This window comes from Dicentrarchus labrax, unplaced genomic scaffold, assembly GCF_905237075.1.
Source record: "Dicentrarchus labrax unplaced genomic scaffold, dlabrax2021, whole genome shotgun sequence".
In the NCBI taxonomy this organism is placed as follows: Eukaryota; Metazoa; Chordata; class Actinopteri; family Moronidae; genus Dicentrarchus; species Dicentrarchus labrax.
Window position 1 is genome coordinate 362,008 of NW_026136719.1, and position 25,109 is coordinate 387,116.

Below are 25,109 nucleotides of genomic sequence, written 5' to 3' on the forward strand. Positions count from 1 at the left end.
GTCAATCTGTGAGATTCTCCAGGCTTTTTAACCACTGGTTCAGATTCTGTCAGAGTCTGACCATCAACACCTGTCAAGAGGATAAAGAAACATCAACTAAAAGAAACTGATGATAAAAATAAAAGTAACGTAAAATTAAGGTCAGATAAACTCTTCACCTGCCCAGCAGATAGTTAACAGCAGCAGTCCTGTCCTATAGTCCATCATGTTAAACTGTGTGTCCACTGTTCTCTGTCATCCTCTCTGCAGTCAGATAAGTAGAGGTGGAAGACATCTGAGTTTTGCATTGACTCCTCCTCACAGTGTGAAACTGGATTTGACTTGGATCTCAGTTGATGTTTGGTGAAACTGCAGAATGAATGTTTACTGTACATTAGTCATTCCTCCAAGAGTCCCTCTTGCATGTTTCAGTATAATTTGTGGTTGACAAACACATTATTTAAGTTGGTTGACCCTTATTAAAGACCACATTATAGACCACAGTCTGCATCATGTGAAGACCTCGACAATAGTTTGTCAATTTTACCATACACCTTAAAGTGAGTATTTTTAATTTCATTTTAATATAACTGAATATCACCCTAACAAATGTTTTTCATTATTTTAAAATAGTGATTTTCTTACAAGAAAATGTCTTTCAAGTGTTCATAAGTCATACCATGTTCAAGATTTCAGGGGAACCAAAACCTGATTAGCAATAATAGTGAAGAATACATTTGAGAATATTAATTAAGCATTAAACAGGAATAACCTGTAACTCTCCAGTCCATGGATGCCATGAATACCCATGTTTTTCAGTCAATACAAAGAAATTTCATAATTTATATTTCTGAGACAAACATAGAAAAGATGTTTTGTAAAATGCCTCCACTGTGTGTTTGATATTATTATTCTATATTATGATGAACCGTGTTTATTCATTTACCTTTTTCAATTCTTATCATGTCTGTTTCTCCCTTCACTGTAACAGTGAACTGGTGTTGAAATCATTAGTGGTCTGAGGGCTCCCTCCTCTGGTGGCTTCATGTTACAAGTGTTCAGGCACTGAGGGGTTTTTGTTCAGGTCTACTGATGGTTTGTGTTATTGTGTCTCTCTGGCACAGTAATACACAGCAGAGTCTTCAGGCTGCACATTCTGTCCGTTTAGAGTCACTGTGTTACTGGAAGAGTCTAAGTCGATACTGAACTTGTTCTTCAGTGAATCTTTGTAATATGTGGTGGATCCAACTCTCATTCCAATCCACTCCAGTCCTTTCCCTGCAGGCTGTCTGATCCAAGCTGTGTAGTAGCTGCTAACAGAATAAGAGACCTGACAGGTGATGGTCAGACGTTGACCTGGCTGCACAGTCACAGAGGCTGGTTGTGTCAACTGTTCACACTTCACACCTGGCAAAAAAGAAAATGTTTTGTAACAAATGATCAAGTTATACTGCAAAAGAAGAACTGTTGACTTTGACAAATCCAGAGAGACTCACATCCAGCTGCCAACAGCAGCAGCAGAGCTACAGAGAACATGGTTTATGTTGAAACTGACGTGCTGTGAACTCCACTGACAGCCTGATGGGAAGTTTTTATAGCTGAGTAACAAGGAAGGTCACTGAGTTTGCATAGAATCAAACATATGAAGCATCAATGTTGGTCTAACTGGAGCCAATAGAAGAGTCTGTTGACTGTTATTATATCTGCAGAGTGAAAACATGCCTGAAATCACCTCTGCTTTACATATGATATTTTAACTTTATTACACACTCAACTGTAACATTTTGAAAATCAGACTTCACATTTACAGTCACAGAAATGAAATAACTGTAAACAATTCATGTATTCAGTATTGTACACCTGCAGTATTGTAGTCAGCATTGCATAACAATGATGTGCACCCAATGAAACAAAAGGAGCAACCAGAATGTTGCTTTTTATAAAAGTTATGTTAAAGCATTATTTTTCACTCTCATATTATTACTCACTTTATATTCCACACAATTTGCACTGTGTGTGTGTCTTAATTTATATAAATGTTTAATATTTGCAATAGTTTAATTTCAGCAACCAGACTGTGCTGTCTTTGGCCCTTTTATCAACAAGTGACCTTTAATGTGTTTTTTATGTGTTAAATATGTTGAAAATAAAATATAAGGAACAGTTTTCTGGACTTTGTATAATGCAGGGACAATTATTATTATTATTATTAATATTTTTTTATTTTTTTATTTAATCAATCATAATGAAGCATATAGAACAATTTATAAAGAAATCAATGCGACAAATTAAAATTGAAAAATATTAAAAATACAATGAATACTTAATATACAGGCTCCACCAGCCTGAAAAATTTGTACTGTAGGATTTTGTACAGCTGCTCAACCAACTCCAGTCACTGTGAGTCTCGATAAACAGCAGAATCTTCAGTCTTCAGATTGTTCATCTGCAGATACAGCTGCTGTCTGCTGTTGTCTCTGGAGATGGTAAACCGGCCTTGAACTGACTGAGAGTAGTAGATGTTGCTACTGCCACTGCTGATATAAGCAATCCACTCCAGTCCTTTTCCAGCAGCCTGTCTGACCCAGGCCATATAGTAGCTGCTGAATGTGAATCCAGAGGCTGTACAGGTCAATCTGTGAGATTCTCCAGACCTTTTAACCACAGGTTCAGATTCTGTTAGAGTCTGACCATCAACACCTGTCAAACCAAGAAAGATATTCATGTCATATGTTACATTGGCGGCACAAATAAAAATATGTCAAATCAACATCAGTGAAGATGTTCACCTGCCCAGCAGATAGTTAACAGCAGCAGTCCTGTCCTATAGTCCATCATGTTAAACTGTGTGTCCACTGTTCTCTGTCATCCTCTCTGCAGTCAGATAAGTAGAGGTGGAAGACATCTGAGTTTTGCATTGACTCCTCCTCATAGTGTGGAACTGGATTTGACTTGGATCTCAGTTGATGTTTGGTGAAACTGCAGAATGAATGTTTACTGTACATTAGTCATTCCTCCAAGAGTTTTGCATTGACTCCTCCTCACAGGGAGGAGAAAATTCAATTACATAATATACAAATATAGTTAGTTGATGTGGTGATAGAAGGGGAAAAAATCAACTATAAGAACTATAAATATAACACATCAGCTAAAGAGGAATATGTACAGTAATTTATGTGGAGAAATGTTTATACTGATAAATAGTTTAAAGTATTCAACCAGGTGAAAACTGTGATTTTATTTTATTTTCTGATCTAATGTTTTTCAGCTTCTTTCTCTTTTCAAACCAAATTTACAAACTAAAACATTAATTTATGATTTGTACTTATAAATATGACATTAGCAATGTAGTATTGAAAATGTATTTGAACAACACCCTTTATAATATCATGAAAAAAACAAATATGTACCCTGTCACTCATATTTAAATTCATTGTAAAACTAGGTCTCATGAAGTTGATGTAGGTTGTGTGAATGTGTGAATGATACAGTGCCTTTTTAAGTTTTGTACTTTAATTAATGCTGTAATTACAGGAAGGTTGTCTGATTATAAACGCAGACATAGCTGTGAGTCATGATAAACACTGACAAATATTCTTTATGATGAAATATATTTCATTGATGATTGGCCATCATTCAGTGGTAAACTGTTTTCAAAGGGCTGACATGCTTCAGTGCTTCTCACGCAGGGATCAGTGAGGTTCAGTTTACGGTTACTGTTGTTGCTGTTGTCACTGCTCATTGTCCCTCATCGTTGCTGTCATGTTCATCATCATCAGTCACTACTATTAGTGTAGTTGTTGCTACTGTAGTTGCTGTGCACCTGTCTATCTGTCTGTCTGTCTCTCTCTCTCTCTCTCTCTCTGTCTCTCTGTCTCTCTCTCTCTCTCTCTCTCTCTCTCTCTCTCTCTCACCCCAACTGGTCGAGACAGACGACCACCCACCTAGAGCCGAAGGATCTGTCCTAGGTTTCTGCCTTTTAACGGGCAGTTTTTCCTTGTCCTTGTCGCCAAGTGCTTGCTCATGGTGGTACTGTTGGGTCTGTTGGTGGTAAATAATGTTAAAAGGAGATCGGTCTACACCTGCTCTATTTGGAAAGTGACATGAGATAACTTCTGTTATGAATTGGCGCTATACAAATAAAATTGAATTGAATTGAATTGAATTCAGTGTTTGTGCAGCGTTGCAGTCTGGTGTGTCACTGTGGCTCTCGTGCACAATAATAAACTGCAGAGTCTTCTTGTTTCAGACACCTCACCTCTAAGGACACAAGGTTTTTGGAGGTGTCTTTGGTGATGGAAAACTGTCCTTGGAGACTTTGGGCAAATATTGTGCCAGTTCCGCTATCAATTCGTCCGATCCATTCCAGTCCTTTCCCTGGTTTCTGACAAATCCAGTGCAGCCAAGCCAGAGTGAGTCCTTCCACTTTACAGGACAGAGTGACTGGTTCTCCAGCTCTGCTGACCACTGCCTCTGAGGAGGTGAGGGACTGACCCTGAGCAGCTGAAAGAGACACAGAGTTTAGATGACGGGGAGCCAGCAGACATCCAAAGCTCATTTTCTCCTCCGCTGGTCACCGACTTCACTCACCTGAAATGAGAGTCAAGAGGAAGAGACTTTGTACAGCTGTCATGGTGGGAACTTGGCTGAGTCTGCAACTGCAAAGGTTATTATGAAGGATATATATTGTACAGGCAGAATGGGTGGGGATTGTGTATCAGTGTGTGAATTTGCATTTTAACGGTCAGACATTTTAGAGTTGTAGTGTTGATAGATAGACGGATGTGTCATGTCCAGGAAACTTTAGTTTATTTATTCTGTTTTGTCACGTGTCTATGTTGTCTTGTAATTTCCTGTTTTATTTTGGTTCTACTTCCTGTCTGTCTCTTGTCACCAGCTTTACTTTCTCCCTTTGTCTCTTGTCCCACTCCTGGGATTACCTGTCTCCACCCTGATTGTTTCCACCTGTGCCCTTACCTTGTGTGTGTGTATATATAGTCCGTGTCTCCCTTTGTCCTGTGCCAGTTTGTCTTGTCCCATGCACCAGAGAACCAGCGCTTTATCGATCCATGTCCAATTGTCAGGTCTTGTTGTTTTGTTACTTTGTTTGCTCGTGATCTTCTGTTTGTTGTATTAGTCCTAGTATTACCTCGCAAGAGTGTTTATTGTTTTGTTAATAAAACTTTATTTTGGTACTTTTGTCTGAGTTGTGCAATTGGGTTCTAGTCCATAGTTCGGTCGTGACAAGATGTTGATTTGTTGTAATAAAATTTGACTCAAATGAGTTACATATTAGCCACTTCCTTTGGTTTCATAACGGTTTAATTCAGAAATCCCCAGATAATGAAAAATTGTAAGATTGACTGATTTACTTATTGGTTTCATTGTATTAACTTAATGCAGACACAAGTGTAGTAAAAGCAAGATCATGTAATTGAATTTGAGTTTGCTGAAGCTGGTTGAATGCCTGGATTTTTTGGACTTTTTCTTTTGTTTAATTTTAAAGGATTCAGCATTTAAACTGTGGCTGGTTGAAGTCACAGACATACAGGAAAAACTTCTCAAGAGGAAATTAACTAGTTAGGAACTTAAACTTGTGTGATGTGCAAAAAAAGCAAATGGAGCGAAGCCTGAGAGCTAGTTCAGGCAGTCAACTTGAGCTGCGCTGCTATACACACATGATATGTCTCACTCTCCATAATCACTAACAAAGCGCACCCTTCCAATCTGGCGGTCTATTTAAGCTGCAAAATGTCCCAGCTCTCCCTCTGCTTTAAAGTAGGTAGGTAGGGAGTGAAGAAGTCGGAGCCTTGACGCCAAAATCTAACGATGCTATACTGCTGTAATGACAAAGATGAGTCGTCTGACTGAAATGCATATTAACAATTCTCAATTCAAGGTATTAAAATCATTTTAGTGAAATACTTGTGGTAAAGATGAGTAGTGTAGGATTTTGTACAGCTGCTCAACCAACTCCAGTCACTGTGGGTATCGAGCACAATAATAAACAGCAGAATCTTCAGTCTTCAGACTGTTCATCTGCAGATACACCTGCTGTCTGTTGTTGTCTCTGGAGATGGTAAACCGGCCTTCAACTGACTGAGAGTAGAGTTTGCTGCTACCACTACCACTCTCAATCCTGGAAACCCACTCCAGTCCTTTTCCAGGAGCCTGTCTGATCCAGTGCATATAGTAGCTGCTGAATGTGAATCCAGAGGCTGTACAGGTCAATCTGTGAGATTCTCCAGGCCTTTTAACCACTGGTTCAGATTCTGTCAGAGTCTGACCATCAACACCTGTCAAGAAGATACAAATCATGTGAAGTAAGCAGATGACATAAATTAAAGCTATATAGAACATCAGTGAAGATGTTCATCTGCCCAGCAGATAGTTAACAGCAGCAGTCCTGTCCTATAGTCCATCATGTTAAACTGTGTGTCCACTGTTGTCTGTCATCCTCTCTGCAGTCAGATAAGTAGAGGTGGAAGACATCTGAGTTTTGCATTGACTCCTCCTCACAGTGTGGAACTGGATTTGACTTGGATCTCAGTTGATGTTTGGTGAAACTGCAGAATGAATGTTTACTGTACATTAGTCATTCATCCAAGAGTCCCTCTTGCATGTTTCAGTATAATTTGTGCAACAGGTTGAGAAACACATTATTTAAGTTGGTTGACCCTTATTAAAGACCACATTAAAGACCACAGTCTGCATCATGTGAAGACCTCGACAATAGTTTATCAATTTTACCATACACCTAAAGTAAGTATTTTTAATTACATTTTAATATAAAGAAAAATCAAAAAACACCCGAACAAATGTTGTTCATTATGTTACAATGTTGAATTTCTCACAAGAAAATGTCTTCCAAGTGTTCATAAGTCATACCATTTTCAAGATTTCTGGGGAACGAAAACCTGAGTAGCAATAATAGTGAAGAATACATTTGAGAATATTAATTAAACATTAAACAGGAATAACATCCAGTACATGGATGCCATAAATACCCATATTTTTCAGTCAATACGAAGAAATTCCATAATTTATATTTCTGAGACAGACAGATAAAACATGTTTTGTAAAATTCCTACACTGTATATTTGATTTTATTATTCTATATTATAATGAACCATCTTATATTTCTTTACCTTTTTCAATTCTTATCATGTCTGTTTCTATCTTCACTGTAACAGTGAACTGGTGTTGAAATCATTAGTGGTCTGAGGGCTCCTCCTCTGGTGGCTTCATGTTACAAGTGTTCAGGCACTGAGGGGTTTTTGTTCAGGTCTACTGATGGTTTGTGTTATTGTGTCTCTCTGGCACAGTAATACACAGCAGAGTCTTCAGGCTGCACATTCTGTCCGTTTAGAGTCACTGTTTTACTGGAAGAGTCTAAGTCGATACTGAACTTGTTCTTCAGTGAATCTTTGTAGCGTGTGGTGGATCCAACAGCTGCCATTCCAATCCACTCCAGCCCTTTCCCTGCAGGCTGTCTGATCCAAGCTGTGTAGTAGCTGCTAACAGAATAAGAGACCTGACAGGTGATGGTCAGACGTTGACCTGGCTGCACAGTCACAGAGGCTGGCTGTGTCAACTGTTCACACTTCACACCTGTTAAAAAAGAAAATGTTTTGTAACAAATGATCAAGTTATACTGCAAAAGAAGAACTGTTGACTTTGACAAATCCAGAGAGACTCACATCCAGCTGCCAACAGCAGCAGCAGAGCTACAGAGAACATGGTTTATGTTGAAACTGACGTGCTGTGAACTCCACTGACAGCCTGATGGGAAGTTTTTATAGCTGAGTAACAAGGAAGGTCACTGAGTTTGCATAGAATCAAACATATGAAGCATCAATGTTGGTCTAACTGGAGCCAATAGAAGAGTCTGTTGACTGTTATTATATCTGCAGAGTGAAAACATGACTGAAAATCACCTCTGCTTATGATAATTGTGCATTGTACACCTGCAGTATTGTAGTCAGCTTTGCATAACAATGATGATGTTCACCCAATGAAACAAAAGGAGCAACAAGAATGTTGCTTTTTATAAAACATGTTGTGTTAAAGCATTATTTTTCACTCTCATATTATTACTCACTTTATATTCCACACAATTTACACTGTTGTGTCTTAATTTATATACATGTTTAGTATTTGTAAGAGTTACATTTCAGCAACCAGACTCTGCTGTCTTTGGCCCTTTTATCACCAAGTGACCTTTAATGTGTATTTATGTGTTTAATATTTAATAATCAAATATAAGGAACATTTTTCTGGACTTTGTATTATGCAGGGAGAAAATAAAATTATAAATTATTTCACGTAATATTTATTTATTTTTAATTTAATACAATGTAATGTAGCATATAAAACAATTCATTAAAAAATAAAATTGCTATAAAATAGAAATACTATGGATACTTAATACACAGGCTCCACCAGCCTGAAAGATGAGTACTGGCGGATTTTGTACAGCTGCTCAACCAACTCCAGTCACTGTGAGTCTCGAGCACAATAATAAACAGCAGAATCTTCAGTCTTCAGACTGTTCATCTGCAGATACACCTGCTGTCTGCTGTTGTCTCTGGAGATGGTAAACCGGCCTTGAACTGACTGAGAGTAATAAGTGCCACTACTGTCACTGTCATAGATAAAAGCAATCCACTCCAGTCCTTTTCCAGGAGCCTGTCTGACCCAGTTCATATAGTAGCTGCTGAATGTGAATCCAGAGGCTGTACAGGTCAATCTGTGAGATTCTCCAGACCTTTTAACCACAGGTTCAGATTCTGTTAGAGTCTGACCATCAACACCTGTCAAACCAAGAAAGATATGCATGTCATGTGTTACATTGGCTGCTCAAATAAAAATAAGAAGATGATGAAGATGTTCACCTGCCCAGCAGATAGTTAACAGCAGCAGTCCTGTCCTATAGTCCATCATGTTAAACTGTGCGTCCACTGTTCTCTGTCATCCTCTCTGCAGTCAGATAAGTAGAGGTGAAAGACATCTGAGTTTTGCATTGACTCCACCTCACAGTGTGGAACTGGATTTGACTCGGATCTCAGTTACTGAGGAATATTAATTACATTTTGACAGAAATATGACATCTTAACAAATGTTGTTCATTATGTTATACTTCTGATATTTTCATAAAGTGTGACGTGCTACGGTAAGCGTACTGACTCACTTCCGGTTTACTTCCTGTTCTGTGTACACTGTTTGGTGCTGTAGCTCTGTCAGTGAACGCTAAATATAAATTAGTTTTACTCGTTACAGCGGTTATTTACCCGCTTAACATTTAAACGTAGACTAGTTCTACTTAAACACTTGGAGTTTCTCCCTCTTTTAGGGACTTTTCACTACTTTCAAAGTTTTTCATACACTCTAGTTTCATTAGCATTAGCAGTTAGCTATGGCTTCTCCCTCTCCCTCTCCTCTGTCCTGCTCAGTGTGTCAGATGTTCAGTTATTCCTCTGCCTCCTTTAAAGATAATGGTACCTGTATTAAATGTAGTTTATTTACTGCGCTGGAGGCGAGGCTTAGTGAGTTAGAGGAACGGCACCGCACCACTGAGATATCTTTAGCCGCTATAGTTAGCCAGCCCCCAGTAGCCGGTGCGGTCCGACCGAAGGTAGCTTCTGTTAGCTCTGTAGATCCCCCGGTAGTTCCCGAGCAGCCGGGAAGACAGGGAGGCTGGGTGACTGAGCGAAGGAAGACTAGAACGGCGAAGCCCACAGGTCACCACCAACCCCTTCACGTTTCTAATACATTTTCCCCTCTCAGCGATACACCCGCTGAGGAACCAACTCTGGTTATTGGCAGCTCCATAGTCAGAAACGTGAAGTTAGCGAAGCCAGCGGCCATAGTTAAATGTATCCCTGGGGCCAGAGCGGGCGACATTGAATCAAATTTAAAACTGCTGGCTAAAGATAAACGTAAATACAGTAAGATTGTTATCCACGTCGGCGGTAACGACACCCGTTTACGCCAATCGGAGGTCACTAAGATTAATGTGGAGTCGGTGTGTAATTATGCTAAGACAATGTCGGACACCGTAGTTTTCTCTGGACCCCTCCCCAATGTGACCAGTGATGACATGTATAGCCGCATGTCGTCATTCCACCGCTGGCTGTCGAGGTGGTGTCCAGCAAACGATGTGGGCTTCATTGATAACTGGAAGCCTTTTTGGGGAAAACCTGGTCTGATTAGGAGAGACGGCATCCATCCCACTTTGGATGGAGCGGCTCTCTTATCTAGAAATATGGCGAAGTTTATCTCTAAAACCTGACAGTCCAGAGTTAGGACCAGGAAGCAGAGCTGCTGTCTTACACACTCCTCTGCGCTTTCTTTAGAACAGTCACCCACCCAAAACCCCATAGAGACTGTGTCTGTCCCCCGACCACCTAAACTATTTAAAGAAATAAAAACAAGAGGAGTTCAACATAAAAATCTAATAAAAATTAAAACCAACTCCTCAGTAGCACAAAATAAGAGAATGAAATGTGGGCTGTTAAATATCAGGTCTCTGTCCTCTAAAGCTGTTCTAGTGAATGAATTAATATCAGATTATGATATTGATTTACTTTGTCTTACTGAGACCTGGTTGTCCCACAAGGAGTATGTTAGCCTAAATGAATCCACCCCCCCAGTCATATTAATACTCACATTCCTCGAGGCACAGGCCGAGGAGGTGGAGTAGCAGCTATATATGATTCGAGCGTTTTAATGGACCCTAAACCTAAACTAAATTATAATTCATTTGAAAGCCTTGTTCTTAGTCTTTCTCACCCAAACTGGAAAACACTGCAGCCAGTTCTATTTGTTATAGTGTACCGCGCTCCTGGACCGTACTCTGATTTTATATCTGAATTTTCAGAGTTTCTATCAAGTTTATTCCTTAAATCAGATAAAGTAATTATTGTAGGTGATTTTAATATTCATGTGGATGTTGACAATGACAGCCTTAGTAATGCATTTATATCATTAATAGACTCAATTGGCTTCTGTCAGAGTGTAAATAAACCAACTCATTGTTTTAATCACACTCTTGACCTTGTTTTATCATATGGCATTGATATTGAACATTTAATAGTCTTCCCACATAATCCTTTCCTATCTGACCATTATTTAATAACTTTTGAATTCATGTTGTTAGATTATAAGCCATTAGGCAAAACTTCCTACAGCAGATGTCTATCTGACAGTGCTGTAGCTAAATTTAAGGAGGAGATTCCTTCAGTGTTTAATTCAATGCCATGTCTGAATTTAACAGAGTCCTATAACAACTTTAGTCCCTCTGAAATTGATAATCTTGTCGATAGTGCTACAGGCTCACTACGATCAACATTAGACTCTATCGCTCCTATAAAAAGGAAATTCTTAAAACATAGGAGACTAGCACCTTGGTATAACCACCAAACCCGCCAGTTAAAGCAAATAGCTAGGAAATCTGAAAGGAAATGGCGCTCTTCCAAATTATCAGAATATCGCTCAAATTGGCAAGATGATCTTAAGATTTATAGAAAGGCCCTCCGTAATGCCAGAGGAGCCTATTACTCAGCACTAGTAGAAGAAAATAAGAACAACCCTAGGTTCCTCTTCAGCACTGTAGCCAGGCTGACAGAGAGTCACAGCTCTATCGAGCCACATATCCCCATAAACTTAAGTAGCAATGACTTCATGAGCTTCTTCTATAATAAAATTATTACTATTAGAGAAAAAATTAATCACCAACTGCCATCAACAGTTATCAGTGGCTCTCCAAGTTCAGGGACTTCTGTCAATGTAAACTTAGATGTATATTTAGACTGTTTTTCTGCTATCGATCTTCATCAGTTAACTTCAATCATTTCTTCATCGAAGCCATCAACCTGTCTGTTAGACCCGATCCCAACTAGGCTGCTTAAAGAAGTTGTTCCCTTAATTGGCACTTCTTTACTGGATATGATTAATCTTTCTTTATTATCAGGATATGTACCACAGTCCTTTAAAGTAGCTGTAATTAAACCCCTTCTTAAAAAGTCTACTCTTGACCCAGGGGTTTTAGCCAACTATAGACCGATTTCTAACCTCCCGTTCCTCTCTAAGATTCTGGAGAAAGTAGTCGCCAAAGAGTTGTGTGACTTTCTACATAACAATAGTTTATTTGAGGATTTTCAGTCAGGATTTAGAGTTCATCATAGCACAGAGACAGCTCTGGTTAAAGTTAATAATGACCTTCTGATTGCTTCTGACAATGGACTTGTCTCTGTACTTGTATTATTAGATCTTAGTGCTGCATTTGACACCATTGACCATGATATTCTTTTACAGAGACTTGAGCATCAAATTGGCATTAAAGGAACTGCCCTAACCTGGTTTAAGTCATACTTATCAGATCGTTCTCAGTTTGTACATGTTAACGATGAATCCTCCATAAATACTAAAGTTAGTCATGGAGTTCCACAAGGTTCTGTACTTGGACCAATACTATTTACTTTATATATGCTCCCTTTAGGCAACATTATTAGGAATCACTCCATTAACTTTCACTGTTATGCAGATGATACGCAGTTATATCTATCAATCAAACCCAATGAAATTAATCAATTATCTAAATTACAAACATGTCTTAAGGACATAAAATCCTGGATGACCTGCAATTTTCTGATGTTAAACTCAGAAAAAACCGAAATTCTTGTTCTTGGCCCCAAAAACCTTAGAGACTCATTGTCTAAAGATATAGTCACTCTAGATGGCATTAACTTGGCCTCTAGCACCACTGTCAGGAATCTTGGAGTTATCTTTGATCAGGATTTGTCATTTAACTCCCACATAAAGCAGACCTCTAGGACTGCCTTCTTTCATTTACGTAATATTAGAAAAATTAGACACATACTATCACAGACAGATGCAGAAAAACTAATCCATGCATTTGTTACTTCAAGGCTGGATTACTGCAACTCTTTATTATCAGGTTGCCCCAATAAGTCCATTAAAACGCTCCAATTAATTCAGAACGCTGCAGCACGAGTACTGACAGGAACTAGAAAAAGAGATCACATCTCTCCTGTACTAGCTACTCTGCATTGGCTCCCTATAAAATGTAGAATTGAATTTAAAATACTCCTCCTCACCTATAAAGCTCTTCATGGTCAGGCCCCTTCATATCTTAAAGAGCTCATAGTACCCTATTACCCCACTAGAACACTACGTTCTCTGAATGCTGGGCTACTTGTGGTTCCTATAGTCTCTAAAAGTAGAACAGGAGCCAGAGCCTTCAGTTACCAAGCTCCTCTCCTGTGGAACCAGCTTCCAGTTGTGGTTCGGGAGGCAGACACCCTCACCACATTCAAGAGTAGGCTTAAGACATTCCTCTTTGATAAAGCTTATAGTTAGGGCTGGATCAGGTGAGTCCTGAACCATCCCTTAGTTATGCTGCTATAGGCCTAGACTATCGGGGGATTTCCCATGGTGCACTGAGCTACTCTCTTCCTCTCTCTTTCTGCACTCATTCATGTCCCTTTAATGCATGTTACTAACTCCACTTCTTCCCCGGAGTTCTTGTGCTTTCTCGTCTCGCAGGTTCTCGTGGATCCTGGTGGAGCCTCCTGCCATGGTCCTGCTTGACTGCCATTGCCAATACTGTTGTTGCTGTGCGTCTGTCTGTCTGTCTGTCGCTCTCTCTCTCTCTCTCTCTCTCTCTCTCTCTCTCACCCCAACTGGTCGAGACAGACGACCACCCACCTAGAGCCGGAGGATCTGTCCTAGGTTTCTGCCTTTTAACAGGCAGTTTTTCCTTGCCCTTGTCGCCAAGTGCTTGCTCATGGTGGTACTGTTGGGTCTCTGTAATTAATGTTAAAGAGTTCGGTCTAGACCTGCTCTATTTGAAAAGTGTCCTGAGATAACTTCTGTTATGAATTGGCGCTATACAAATAAAATTGAATTGAATTGAATTGAATTGAATAAGTCATACCACTTAAAGAATATCAGGGGAATGAAAACCTCAGTTGGAATAGATGTTTAGAAGACTACCGAGAACTGTTTTCAGTCAATAGAAATAAATTGTCCACTCAGACATGTAAACTCAAACAAAAGTTGCAGTAAAAACTAAAAGCTTTGTCACTGTCTGCAGTCAGATTATTAAAGGTGGAAGACAATTGACTCGTCCTCACAGGGAGGACAGAGTTTGGTCTTTAGTTTGTTGCACTTGAGAAACGATAATGGAGGAGTTGTGACATCAGCCAAATAAATCTGATTCAGGCAAATCTGAATGTAATACTTGTTTAATTTGAATTGTCTGAAAAAGTTGAAAAAGTTTTTTTGTTTTTTTTAATCATTTTTCAACAACACAAACTAAAACCAGAAACTGTCTCTGAGAAGCGAATAATATATGATGGCACAATTATAAAACTGAATTAATTTAAAATAGAGAAATAGAAAATAGAACAAGAAAATTTCATTTATGATCTGTGATGTGACTCTATGTGTTAACTGTATTTGTAATAGTAAAATACCTTTTTTTGGTGGTTAATTCTCGTGTTACTTAATTCTCTGTCCATCAAGGAGTAACTGTCCAACACATACTCACTCACTGGGAGCATGGCTGATGGTGGCGACTGTATAGTTCAATCACAACCTTATGGAAGTTCTGACAGTTTGTTTAAAGGCACAGTTTCTGAATACTGGCTGTGTGCATTTCTGTGTGGAATGAGCTTTTTGATACTTTCACAGTATTTATACAGCACCTACCTGCTCTATAATCACACAAGAAATGGAAATTTCCCTTTCCACAATATGGGACCTTTAATTATTGAAATATAAGAGAAATTGTTTCACTCCTGCCTTACAGAATAAAATATGTGGATATTATTAACCAGTACATTGTGGTAGATAAGCACATGAAACCATAAAAAGAGGAAGTGACAAACCACAGCCTCAGCTGGTGCTTTCACATTGTGTTTGTTTCTCTGTATGTGTAGGTATGATGCCACACTGGTTTTAAGATCTCCTGCTGCCCCCTTTTGGTGACTGTGAAGATAAGTTGTTTGAGGTTTTTGTAAAGCTTCTTTGCTTACTTAGATGACTGTGGGTGTCAAATCCCTGGCCATTCAAACCTGCCAAAGAAACAGATGTTAAAGGACACAAGTGAGAATGAGAGAAATAAACAGCAGAACATTAAATGTGTGCATTCTCTGATCAGTATTGCAGCATGAAGCAACGTACAGGGCAGACAGAGTGCTGTCAGCAGTACAGACAGTTTGTCCATCATCTTGTGACTGAAGATGTGAACTCAGATGCTGCAGAAGTAAACCCTCTGAAAGCTCTGGATTTGCATTGGCAGTTTGTAAGGGAGGGGCTTATTTGTATAATAGATTTGATATAAATCAAATATATCTCCAAGATAAAAATACTTTGTGCTTTTGATTCTTAACTCTGCATATATGGTATATAACACTGTGAACAGGGCCCTTGAGTAAATTTAGCTTCTGATACTTATTCAATTCAATTCAATTCAATTTTATTTGTATAGCGCCAATTCATAACAGAAGTTATCTCAGGACACTTTTCAAATAGAGCAGGTCTAGACCGAACTCTTTAACATTAATTACAGAGACCCAACAGTACCACCATGAGCAAGCACTTGGCGACAAGGGCAAGGAAAAACTGCCTGTTAAAAGGCAGAAACCTAGGACAGATCCTCCGGCTCTAGGTGGGTGGTCGTCTGTCTCGACCAGTTGGGGTGAGAGAGAGAGAGAGAGAGAGAGAGAGAGAGAGAGAGAGAGCGACAGACAGACAGACAGACAGACAGGTGCACAGCAACAACAGTATTGGCAATGGCAGTCAAGCAGGACCATGGCAGGAGGCTCCACCAGGATCCATGAGAACCTGCGAGACGAGAAAGCACAAGAACTCCGGGGAAGAAGTGGAGTTAGTAACATGCATTAAAGGGACATGAATGAGTGCAGAAAGAGAGAGGAAGAGAGTAGCTCAGTGCACCATGGGAAATCCCCCGATAGTCTAGGCCTATAGCAGCATAACTAAGGGATGGTTCAGGACTCACCTGATCCAGCCCTAACTATAAGCTTTATCAAAGAGGAATGTCTTAAGCCTACTCTTGAAAGTGGTGAGGGTGTCTGCCTCCCGAACCACAACTGGAAGCTGGTTCCACAGGAGAGGAGCTTGGTAACTGAAGGCTCTGGCTCCTGTTCTACTTTTTAGAGACTATAGGAACCACAAGTAGCCCAGCATTCAGAGAACGTAGTGTTCTAGTGGGGTAATAGGGTACTATGAGCTCTTTAAGATATGAAGGGGCCTGACCATGAAGAGCTTTATAGGTGAGGAGGAGTATTTTAAATTCAATTCTACATTTTATAGGGAGCCAATGCAGAGTAGCTAGTACAGGAGAGATGTGATCTCTTTTTCTAGTTCCTGTCAGTACTCGTGCTGCAGCGTTCTGAATTAATTGGAGCGTTTTAATGGACTTATTGGGGCAACCTGATAATAAAGAGTTGCAGTAATCCAGCCTTGAAGTAACAAATGCATGGATTAGTTTTTCTGCATCTGTCTGTGATAGTATGTGTCTAATTTTTCTAATATTACGTAAATGAAAGAAGGCAGTCCTAGAGGTCTGCTTTATGTGGGAGTTAAATGACAAATCCTGATCAAAGATAACTCCAAGATTCCTGACAGTGGTGCTAGAGGCCAAGTTAATGCCATCTAGAGTGACTATATCTTTAGACAATGAGTCTCTAAGGTTTTTGGGGCCAAGAACAAGAATTTCGGTTTTTTCTGAGTTTAACATCAGAAAATTGCAGGTCATCCAGGATTTTATGTCCTTAAGACATGTTTGTAATTTAGATAATTGATTAATTTCATTGGGTTTGATTGATAGATATAACTGCGTATCATCTGCATAACAGTGAAAGTTAATGGAGTGATTCCTAATAATGTTGCCTAAAGGGAGCATATATAAAGTAAATAGTATTGGTCCAAGTACAGAACCTTGTGGAACTCCATGACTAACTTTAGTATTTATGGAGGATTCATCGTTAACATGTACAAACTGAGTACGATCTGATAAGTATGACTTAAACCAGGTTAGGGCAGTTCCTTTAATGCCAATTTGATGCTCAAGTCTCTGTAAAAGAATATCATGGTCAATGGTGTCAAATGCAGCACTAAGATCTAATAATACAAGTACAGAGACAAGTCCATTGTCAGAAGCAGTCAGAAGGTCATTATTAACTTTAACCAGAGCTGTCTCTGTGCTATGATGAACTCTAAATCCTGACTGAAAATCCTCAAATAAACTATTGTTATGTAGAAAGTCACACAACTCTTTGGCGACTACTTTCTCCAGAATCTTAGAGAGGAACGGGAGGTTAGAAATCGGTCTATAGTTGGCTAAAACCCCTGGGTCAAGAGTAGACTTTTTAAGAAGGGGTTTAATTACAGCTACTTTAAAGGACTGTGGTACATATCCTGATAATAAAGAAAGATTAATCATATCCAGTAAAGAAGTGCCAATTAAGGGAACAACTTCTTTAAGCAGCCTAGTTGGGATCGGGTCTAACAGACAGGTTGATGGCTTCGATGAAGAAATGATTGAAGTTAACTGATGAAGATCGATAGCAGAAAAACAGTCTAAATATACATCTAAGTTTACATTGACAGAAGTCCCTGAACTTGGAGAGCCACTGATAACTGTTGATGGCAGTTGGTGATTAATTTTTTCTCTAATAGTAATAATTTTATTATAGAAGAAGCTCATGAAGTCATTGCTACTTAAGTTTATGGGGATATGTGGCTCGATAGAGCTGTGACTCTCTGTCAGCCTGGCTACAGTGCTGAAGAGGAACCTAGGGTTGTTCTTATTTTCTTCTATTAGTGCTGAGTAATAGGCTCCTCTGGCATTACGGAGGGCCTTTCTATAAATCTTAAGATCATCTTGCCAATTTGAGCGATATTCTGATAATTTGGAAGAGCGCCATTTCCTTTCAGATTTCCTAGCTATTTGCTTTAACTGGCGGGTTTGGTGGTTATACCAAGGTGCTAGTCTCCTATGTTTTAATAATTTCCTTTTTATAGGAGCGATAGAGTCTAATGTTGATCGTAGTGAGCCTGTGGCACTATCGACAAGATTATCAATTTCAGAGGGACTAAAGTTGTTATAGGACTCTGTTAAATTCAGACATGGCATTGAATTAAACACTGAAGGAATCTCCTCCTTAAATTTAGCTACAGCACTGTCAGATAGACATCTGCTGTAGGAAGTTTTGCCTAATGGCTTATAATCTAATAGTATGAATTCAAAAGTTACTAAATAATGGTCAGATAGGAAAGGATTATGTGGGAAGACTATTAAATGTTCAATATCAATGCCATATGATAAAACAAGGTCAAGAGTGTGATTAAAACAATGAGTTGGTTTATTTACACTCTGACAGAAGCCAATTGAGTCTATTAATGATATAAATGCATTACTAAGGCTGTCATTGTCAACATCCACATGAATATTAAAATCACCTACAATAATTACTTTATCTGATTTAAGGACTAAGCTTGATAGAAACTCTGAAAATTCAGATATAAAATCAGAGTACGGTCCAGGAGCGCAGTACACTATAACAAATAGAACTGGCTGCAATGTTTTCCAGTTTGGGTGAGAAAGACTAAGAACAAGGCTTTCAAATGAATTATAATTTAGTTTAGGTTTAGGGTCCATTAAAACGCTCGAATCATATATAGCTGCTACTCCACCTCCTCGGCCTGTGCCTCGAGGAATGTGAGTATTAATATGACTGGGGGGTGGATTCATTTAGGCTAACATACTCCTCGCGGGACAACCAGGTCTCAGTAAGACAAAGTAAATCAATATCATAATCTGATATTAATTCATTCACTAGAACAGCTTTAGAGGACAGAGACCTGATATTTAACAGCCCACATTTCATTCTCTTATTTTGTGCTACTGAGGAGTTGGTTTTAATTTTTATTAGATTTTTATGTTGAACTCCTCTTGTTTTTATTTCTTTAAATAGTTTAGGTGGTCGGGGGACAGACACAGTCTCTATGGGGTTTTGGGTGGGTGACTGTTCTAAAGAAAGCGCAGAGGAGTGTGTAAGACAGCAGCTCTGCTTCCTGGTCCTAACTCTGGACTGTCAGGTTTTAGAGATAAACTTCGCCATATTTCTAGATAAGAGAGCCGCTCCATCCAAAGTGGGATGGATGCCGTCTCTCCTAATCAGACCAGGTTTTCCCCAAAAGGCTTCCAGTTATCAATGAAGCCCACATCGTTTGCTGGACACCACCTCGACAGCCAGCGGTGGAATGACGACATGCGGCTATACATGTCATCACTGGTCACATTGGGGAGGGGTCCAGAGAAAACTACGGTGTCCGACATTGTCTTAGCATAATTACACACCGACTCCACATTAATCTTAGTGACCTCCGATTGGCGTAAACGGGTGTCGTTACCGCCGACGTGGATAACAATCTTACTGTATTTACGTTTATCTTTAGCCAGCAGTTTTAAATTTGATTCAATGTCGCCCGCTCTGGCCCCAGGGATACATTTAACTATGGCCGCTGGCTTCGCTAACTTCACGTTTCTGACTATGGAGCTGCCAATAACCAGAGTTGGTTCCTCAGCGGGTGTATCGCTGAGAGGGGAAAATGTATTAGAAACGTGAAGGGGTTGGTGGTGACCTGTGGGCTTCGCCGTTCTAGTCTTCCTTCGCTCAGTCACCCAGCCTCCCTGTCTTCCCGGCTGCTCGGGAACTACCGGGGGATCTACAGAGCTAACAGAAGCTACCTTCGGTCGGACCGCACCGGCTACTGGGGGCTGGCTAACTATAGCGGCTAAAGATATCTCAGTGGTGCGGTGCCGTTCCTCTAACTCACTAAGCCTCGCCTCCAGCGCAGTAAATAAACTACATTTAATACAGGTACCATTATCTTTAAAGGAGGCAGAGGAATAACTGAACATCTGACACACTGAGCAGGACAGAGGAGAGGGAGAGGGAGAAGCCATAGCTAACTGCTAATGCTAATGAAACTAGAGTGTATGAAAAACTTTGAAAGTAGTGAAAAGTCCCTAAAAGAGGGAGAAACTCCAAGTGTTTAAGTAGAACTAGTCTACGTTTAAATGTTAAGCGGGTAAATAACCGCTGTAACGAGTAAAACTAATTTATATTTAGCGTTCACTGACAGAGCTACAGCACCAAACAGTGTACACAGAACAGGAAGTGAACCGGAAGTGAGTCAGTACGCTTACCGTAGCACGTCCAATCCTGGCAAGACAAGACCTTTTATAAGTAAAACCATTATTATAAAGTCTTACCTTTATTTTAGTACACATCCTTTAGAAAATAAATTCTTCTTATAAAGCTGCTCACAAGGGAATTAATTTCTTAAGTTCATTATGACAAATCTACTGTTACAAGTTCTCTGTTTGCAATGAGGGATCAAATATGAGCATCAAAACCATGTGACATGAATTCATGATGTGTCTTAAATGAAATCAAAATTGGAAGAAATATGGTGCAATGATACTTGTTGACAGCCTGGGCGACCTTCTTCAGGTCAGCAAATGAGAGAAACAGCCTGATCTTAATAATAAGTGTGTTTCTCTCTTCACTGTAACAGTGAACTGGTGTTGAAATCATTAGTGGTCTGAGGGCTCCTCCTCTGGTGGCTTCATGTTACAAGTGTTCAGGCACTGAGGGGTTTTTGTTCAGGTCTACTGATGGTTTGTGTTATTGTGTCTCTCTGGCACAGTAATACACAGCAGAGTCTTCAGGCTGCACATTCTGTCCGTTTAGAGTCACTGTGTTACTGGAAGAGTCTAAGTCGATACTGAACTTGTTCTTCAGTGAATCTTTGTAATATGAATCTCCAGTATATTTCATTCCAATCCACTCCAGTCCTTTCCCTGCAGGCTGTCTGATCCAAGCTGTGTAGTAGCTGCCCAGAGAATAAGAGACCTGACAGGTGATGATCAGACGTTGACCTGGCTGCACAGTCACAGAGGCTGGCTGTGTCAACTGTTCACACTTTACACCTGTGGAGGAAAACATGTTGAATATTAAATCAGTGTGATAACAGTGAACAGTCAGTGTGCTGTGATCATACTGTCAGTGTCTCTGCCTCAGTGAGACTCACAGGATCCAGCAGCCAGCAGCAGCAGCAGAGCTACAGAGAACATGGTTGGTATTGAAGGTGATCTGATGGGAGCTTCTCTTCTTCTGCTGCAACTGACAGCATGATATCAAGTCTTTATAGCAGACTGTGAGGAAGTTCACTTTGCATAGAGAAGGACACTGACAGGCTATAAAAGGAGGATCAACTGTCCTGTCCAAGTATTCATAGCTACTATACACATATACTGAAGCACACACATACATAAAAAGCCTACTTACGCACACATATTAATACATTCTGATTCTGATAATCTTTTGTATTATATTTAAATGAAATGAAAATGTAAAGACATGAGACGTGAAGAGCGTATATGAACTTTAATGTCACCACTTAGATGATTGGTTCAACAAACTTGATGAACTTGCTGTAAAAATAACTTTTAATACTCATGAAGATAGTGGAGGTTAATATATAAAAAATTTAATATTGAATGATGCAAAGCTTTTTTAAAGGAAGTTGTAATAATAATATTATAATGTTTTAATAAATAGGGTTGTCTACTTTTAAATGCAGGTGAACACACTGAAAAATATGTTTTTAATTTAATAAATATATTTCAGTCATAATCAGTCATTCAGTGGTAAACTGTTTTCAAAGGGCTGACATGTTTCAATGCTTCTCACACAGGGATCAGTGTTGTTCAGTTTTTGTGCAGCGTTGCAGTCTGGTGTGTCACTGTGGCTTGAACTGACTGTATTTGGTACTACCACTACCACTATCAATCCAGGCAATCCACTCCAGTCCTTTTCCAGGAGCCTGTCTGACCCAGGCCATATAGTAGTCACTGAATGTGAATCCAGAGGCTGTACAGGTCAATCTGTGAGATTCTCCAGGCCTTTTAACCACTGGTTCAGATTCTGTCAGAGTCTGACCATCAACACCTGTCAAGAGGATAAAAAAACATCAAGTAACAGACACTGATGATAAAAATAAAAGTAATGTAAAATTAAGGTCAGATAAACTCTTCACCTGCCCAGCAGATAGTTAACAGCAGCAGTCCTGTCCTATAGTCCATCATGTCAAACTGTGTGTCCACTGTTCTCTGTCATCCTCTCTACAGTCAGATAAGTAGAGGTGGAAGACATCTGAGTTTTGCATTGACTCCTCCTCACAGGGAGGAGAGAATGAGATTGTTCTTGGCTTTCAGTATTTTGGTGAAACTGGAATCAATTTTTAGAAGTCAGTTTAATTGAATTTGCATGAAATGTTACTGTCATTATATATGTCATATTGTTGACCTTATTTTAGCTTTCGCTCTTGCACAAATATCCAGTTGCCCCATACAGAGATAAAAGAATCAAAAATCAAAGATCAACCCTGGTTTAACTTCATAACTCATATGTTTAGGCATTGACTCCTCCTCACAGTGTGGAGAGAACCAGACAGGTCATTGCTTGTTGTTTAGTCAGAGCTGTGACTTGAGCCAAATTAATTTTATTCATGCATCTGAATTTAAAATTGGTGTAAAAGGCTGTACTCTATTTGAAAATAGAATTTTGGTCAAATAATATTTTACTTAAGAATTATTCACAGGAAAAAGAAAAAAGAAAACACAACTGAAAAATCAAACTCTTACATGTTGTTTGCCTTTTCTTAAATTAACCCTTTGTTGGACAAAAGTATAAGTATATATCACATGTTACAAAAGTGAAACAAGGATCATAATAACATCAGGATTTAAATGTTTAAGTAGAAACAAAATCATCCCTAAATTTGGGATAATTAATGAATAATAAAATTGTGCAGTTTTACAATTTAACATTAAAAAGAACTTGGCTGAAGACTCAGATTCAGGTAATAATGCATTTACTTAACAGCTAACAGTTACCTGTTAAATATAATCATTAAACTGAAAGAAGATTTTTTTATCTTCACTGTAACAGTGAACTGGTGTTGAAATCATTAGTGGTCTGAGGGCTCCTCCTCTGGTGGCTTCATGTTTTAAGTGTTCAGGCACTGAGGGGTTTTTGTTCAGGTCTACTGATGGTTTGTGTCAGGGCCGGCCCAAGCCTCCATGGGGCCCTAAGCAAAATTTGATTTTGGGGCCCTCTATTACTGCCACGTGTCTTTTTGGGAATGTGAATGTGTCCTTTATAGGCAGTGGCCCTCTTAATACCTGTTCAGTCCTTTCTGAGTCTGACAGGAAAGAGGGACACTCAGCTGGGTCAACTGGCGGAGCTGCTGAACCCTGCTCCAAACTGGATGCTGAAGAAGACACATCAATCTTGATGACCAAAGATGAAGGACCTATAGGGAAATTAAAATAATATTTTTGGACAAAATTATTCATCTCAGAATATTCTGCAGTACACTGAGCAATTATAAAAGCTGTTTTGTTGTTAACTTACCAGGTACAGCTGAGGTTGCAGAGAGGACAGTGGGCACAGTGGATGGAGCAGAGGATAGAGATGGACCTGAGATGAAAAACATGTCCCTTGTCATATGATTAGATCTTATATTAGTATATCTTAATGAGATAATTTGACTAGAAATGAAATATATATGGTGACAGTGTTTGATCACCTGATTCATCAGCCTTGGCTGCTCCTGAGGAGGTGGATTGCCCCTGGGCTGAGTCAGTGCCTCCTCCTAAATACTTTAACAGTGCTCCTGGGGAAGTGTCATATAACGTATGAGCATAATAGGGAGTTGATATAAAAGGAATATGTTTATCTACTCACATAAATTACTGTGCTCTGCAGCAAACAATTGCAAACAACATACCTCAAACTATAAGTTAACTAAATTAATTCATTAATGTAAAACCATATTGCTAGCAAACGTCACCGCGTTTGTAATTAACGTTAGTTATTAAACATTTGCTATCAAACATTGTTATCAAAAACTTTGTTTTGATGCCAAAAAGCGACCCAGAATAATATATATACACTGAGAATCAACTTATTCAAAGTGTTACACAAACACAACAACGTTAGCTTGAATAGAAAGCTATCTAACCGACCCATAAGAGAGAAGTAGTAAGACGTTTTGAACTAATGTTAGCTAGAAATTTTGCTAATAGACATACAGGAAAACTTCTCAAGAGGAAATAAACTAGTTAGGAACTTAAACTTGTGTGATGATGTGCAAAAAAAGCAAATGGAGCGAAGCCTGAGAGCTAGTTCAGGCAGTCAACTTGAGCTGTCTCACTCTCCATAATTACTAACAAAGCGCACCCTTCCAATCTGGCGGTCTATTTAAGCTGCAAAATGTCCCAGCTCTCCCTCTGCTTTAAGGTAGGTAGGTAGGGAGTGAAGAAGTCAGAGCCTTGACGCCAAAATCTAACGGGAGCGTACCTATGTTCCCCGGGTTCTATGTTCCCCGCTTTGTATGGGACCGGGGAACCCTAACCCTAACCCTAACCTTAGCGGGGGAACATAGGGATGACCCCAATCTTACGATGCTATACTGCTGTAATGACCATTTCAAAGATGAGTCGTCTGACAAGGGTTAGGGACAAGAGTAAACAGAGCGAAAAAGTTTTTAAAAATGTATTCTCTCAATTCAAGGTAATAAAGTAATTTTAGTGAAATAATTGTGGTAAAGATTAGGACTGTAGGATTTTGTACAGCTGCTCAACCAACTCCAGTCACTGTGGCTCTCGAGCACAATAATAAACAGCAGAATCTTCAGTCTTCAGACTGTTCATCTGCAGATACAGCTGCTGTCTGCTGTTGTCTCTGGAGATGGTAAACCGGCCTTGAACTGACTGAGAGTAGTATTTGCCACTACTGTCAGTATAGATCAAAGCGATCCACTCCAGTCCTTTTCCAGGAGCCTGTCTGACCCAGGCCAAATGATAGCTGCCTAATGTGAATCCAGAGGCTGTACAGGTCAATCTGTGAGATTCTCCAGGCCTTTTAACCACTGGTTCAGATTCTGTCAGAGTCTGACCATCAACACCTGTTTAATAAAGAAAGATATTCATGTCATATGTTACA

General features: G+C 39.4%; 1 long non-coding RNA gene and 3 gene segments (V, D, J or C); all 4 read right to left on the bottom strand.

The window, feature by feature from the left end:
* Positions 1-1,044: 1,044 nt before the first annotated feature.
* On the bottom strand, positions 1,045-1,699 carry LOC127351838 (Ig heavy chain V region 5A-like). The segment is given in 2 exon segments: positions 1,045-1,386; positions 1,476-1,699. Coding segments are annotated over 2 exon segments (345 nt in total).
* A 4,237-nt stretch (positions 1,700-5,936) lies between these two features.
* LOC127351831 (Ig heavy chain V region 6.96-like) lies at positions 5,937-9,018 on the bottom strand. The segment is given in 2 exon segments: positions 5,937-6,275; positions 8,874-9,018. Coding segments are annotated over 2 exon segments (366 nt in total).
* On the bottom strand, positions 7,118-7,894 carry LOC127351836 (Ig heavy chain V region XIG14-like). The segment is given in 2 exon segments: positions 7,118-7,590; positions 7,680-7,894. Coding segments are annotated over 2 exon segments (348 nt in total).
* A 14,150-nt stretch (positions 9,019-23,168) lies between the features above and the next one.
* Positions 23,169-23,775, bottom strand: LOC127351847 (uncharacterized). The gene is made up of 3 exons (XR_007880984.1): positions 23,692-23,775; positions 23,517-23,582; positions 23,169-23,415 (listed from the first exon to the last, which is right to left on the bottom strand). It is a non-coding gene; the product is annotated as an uncharacterized LOC127351847 (long non-coding RNA).
* Positions 23,776-25,109: the final 1,334 nt, after the last annotated feature.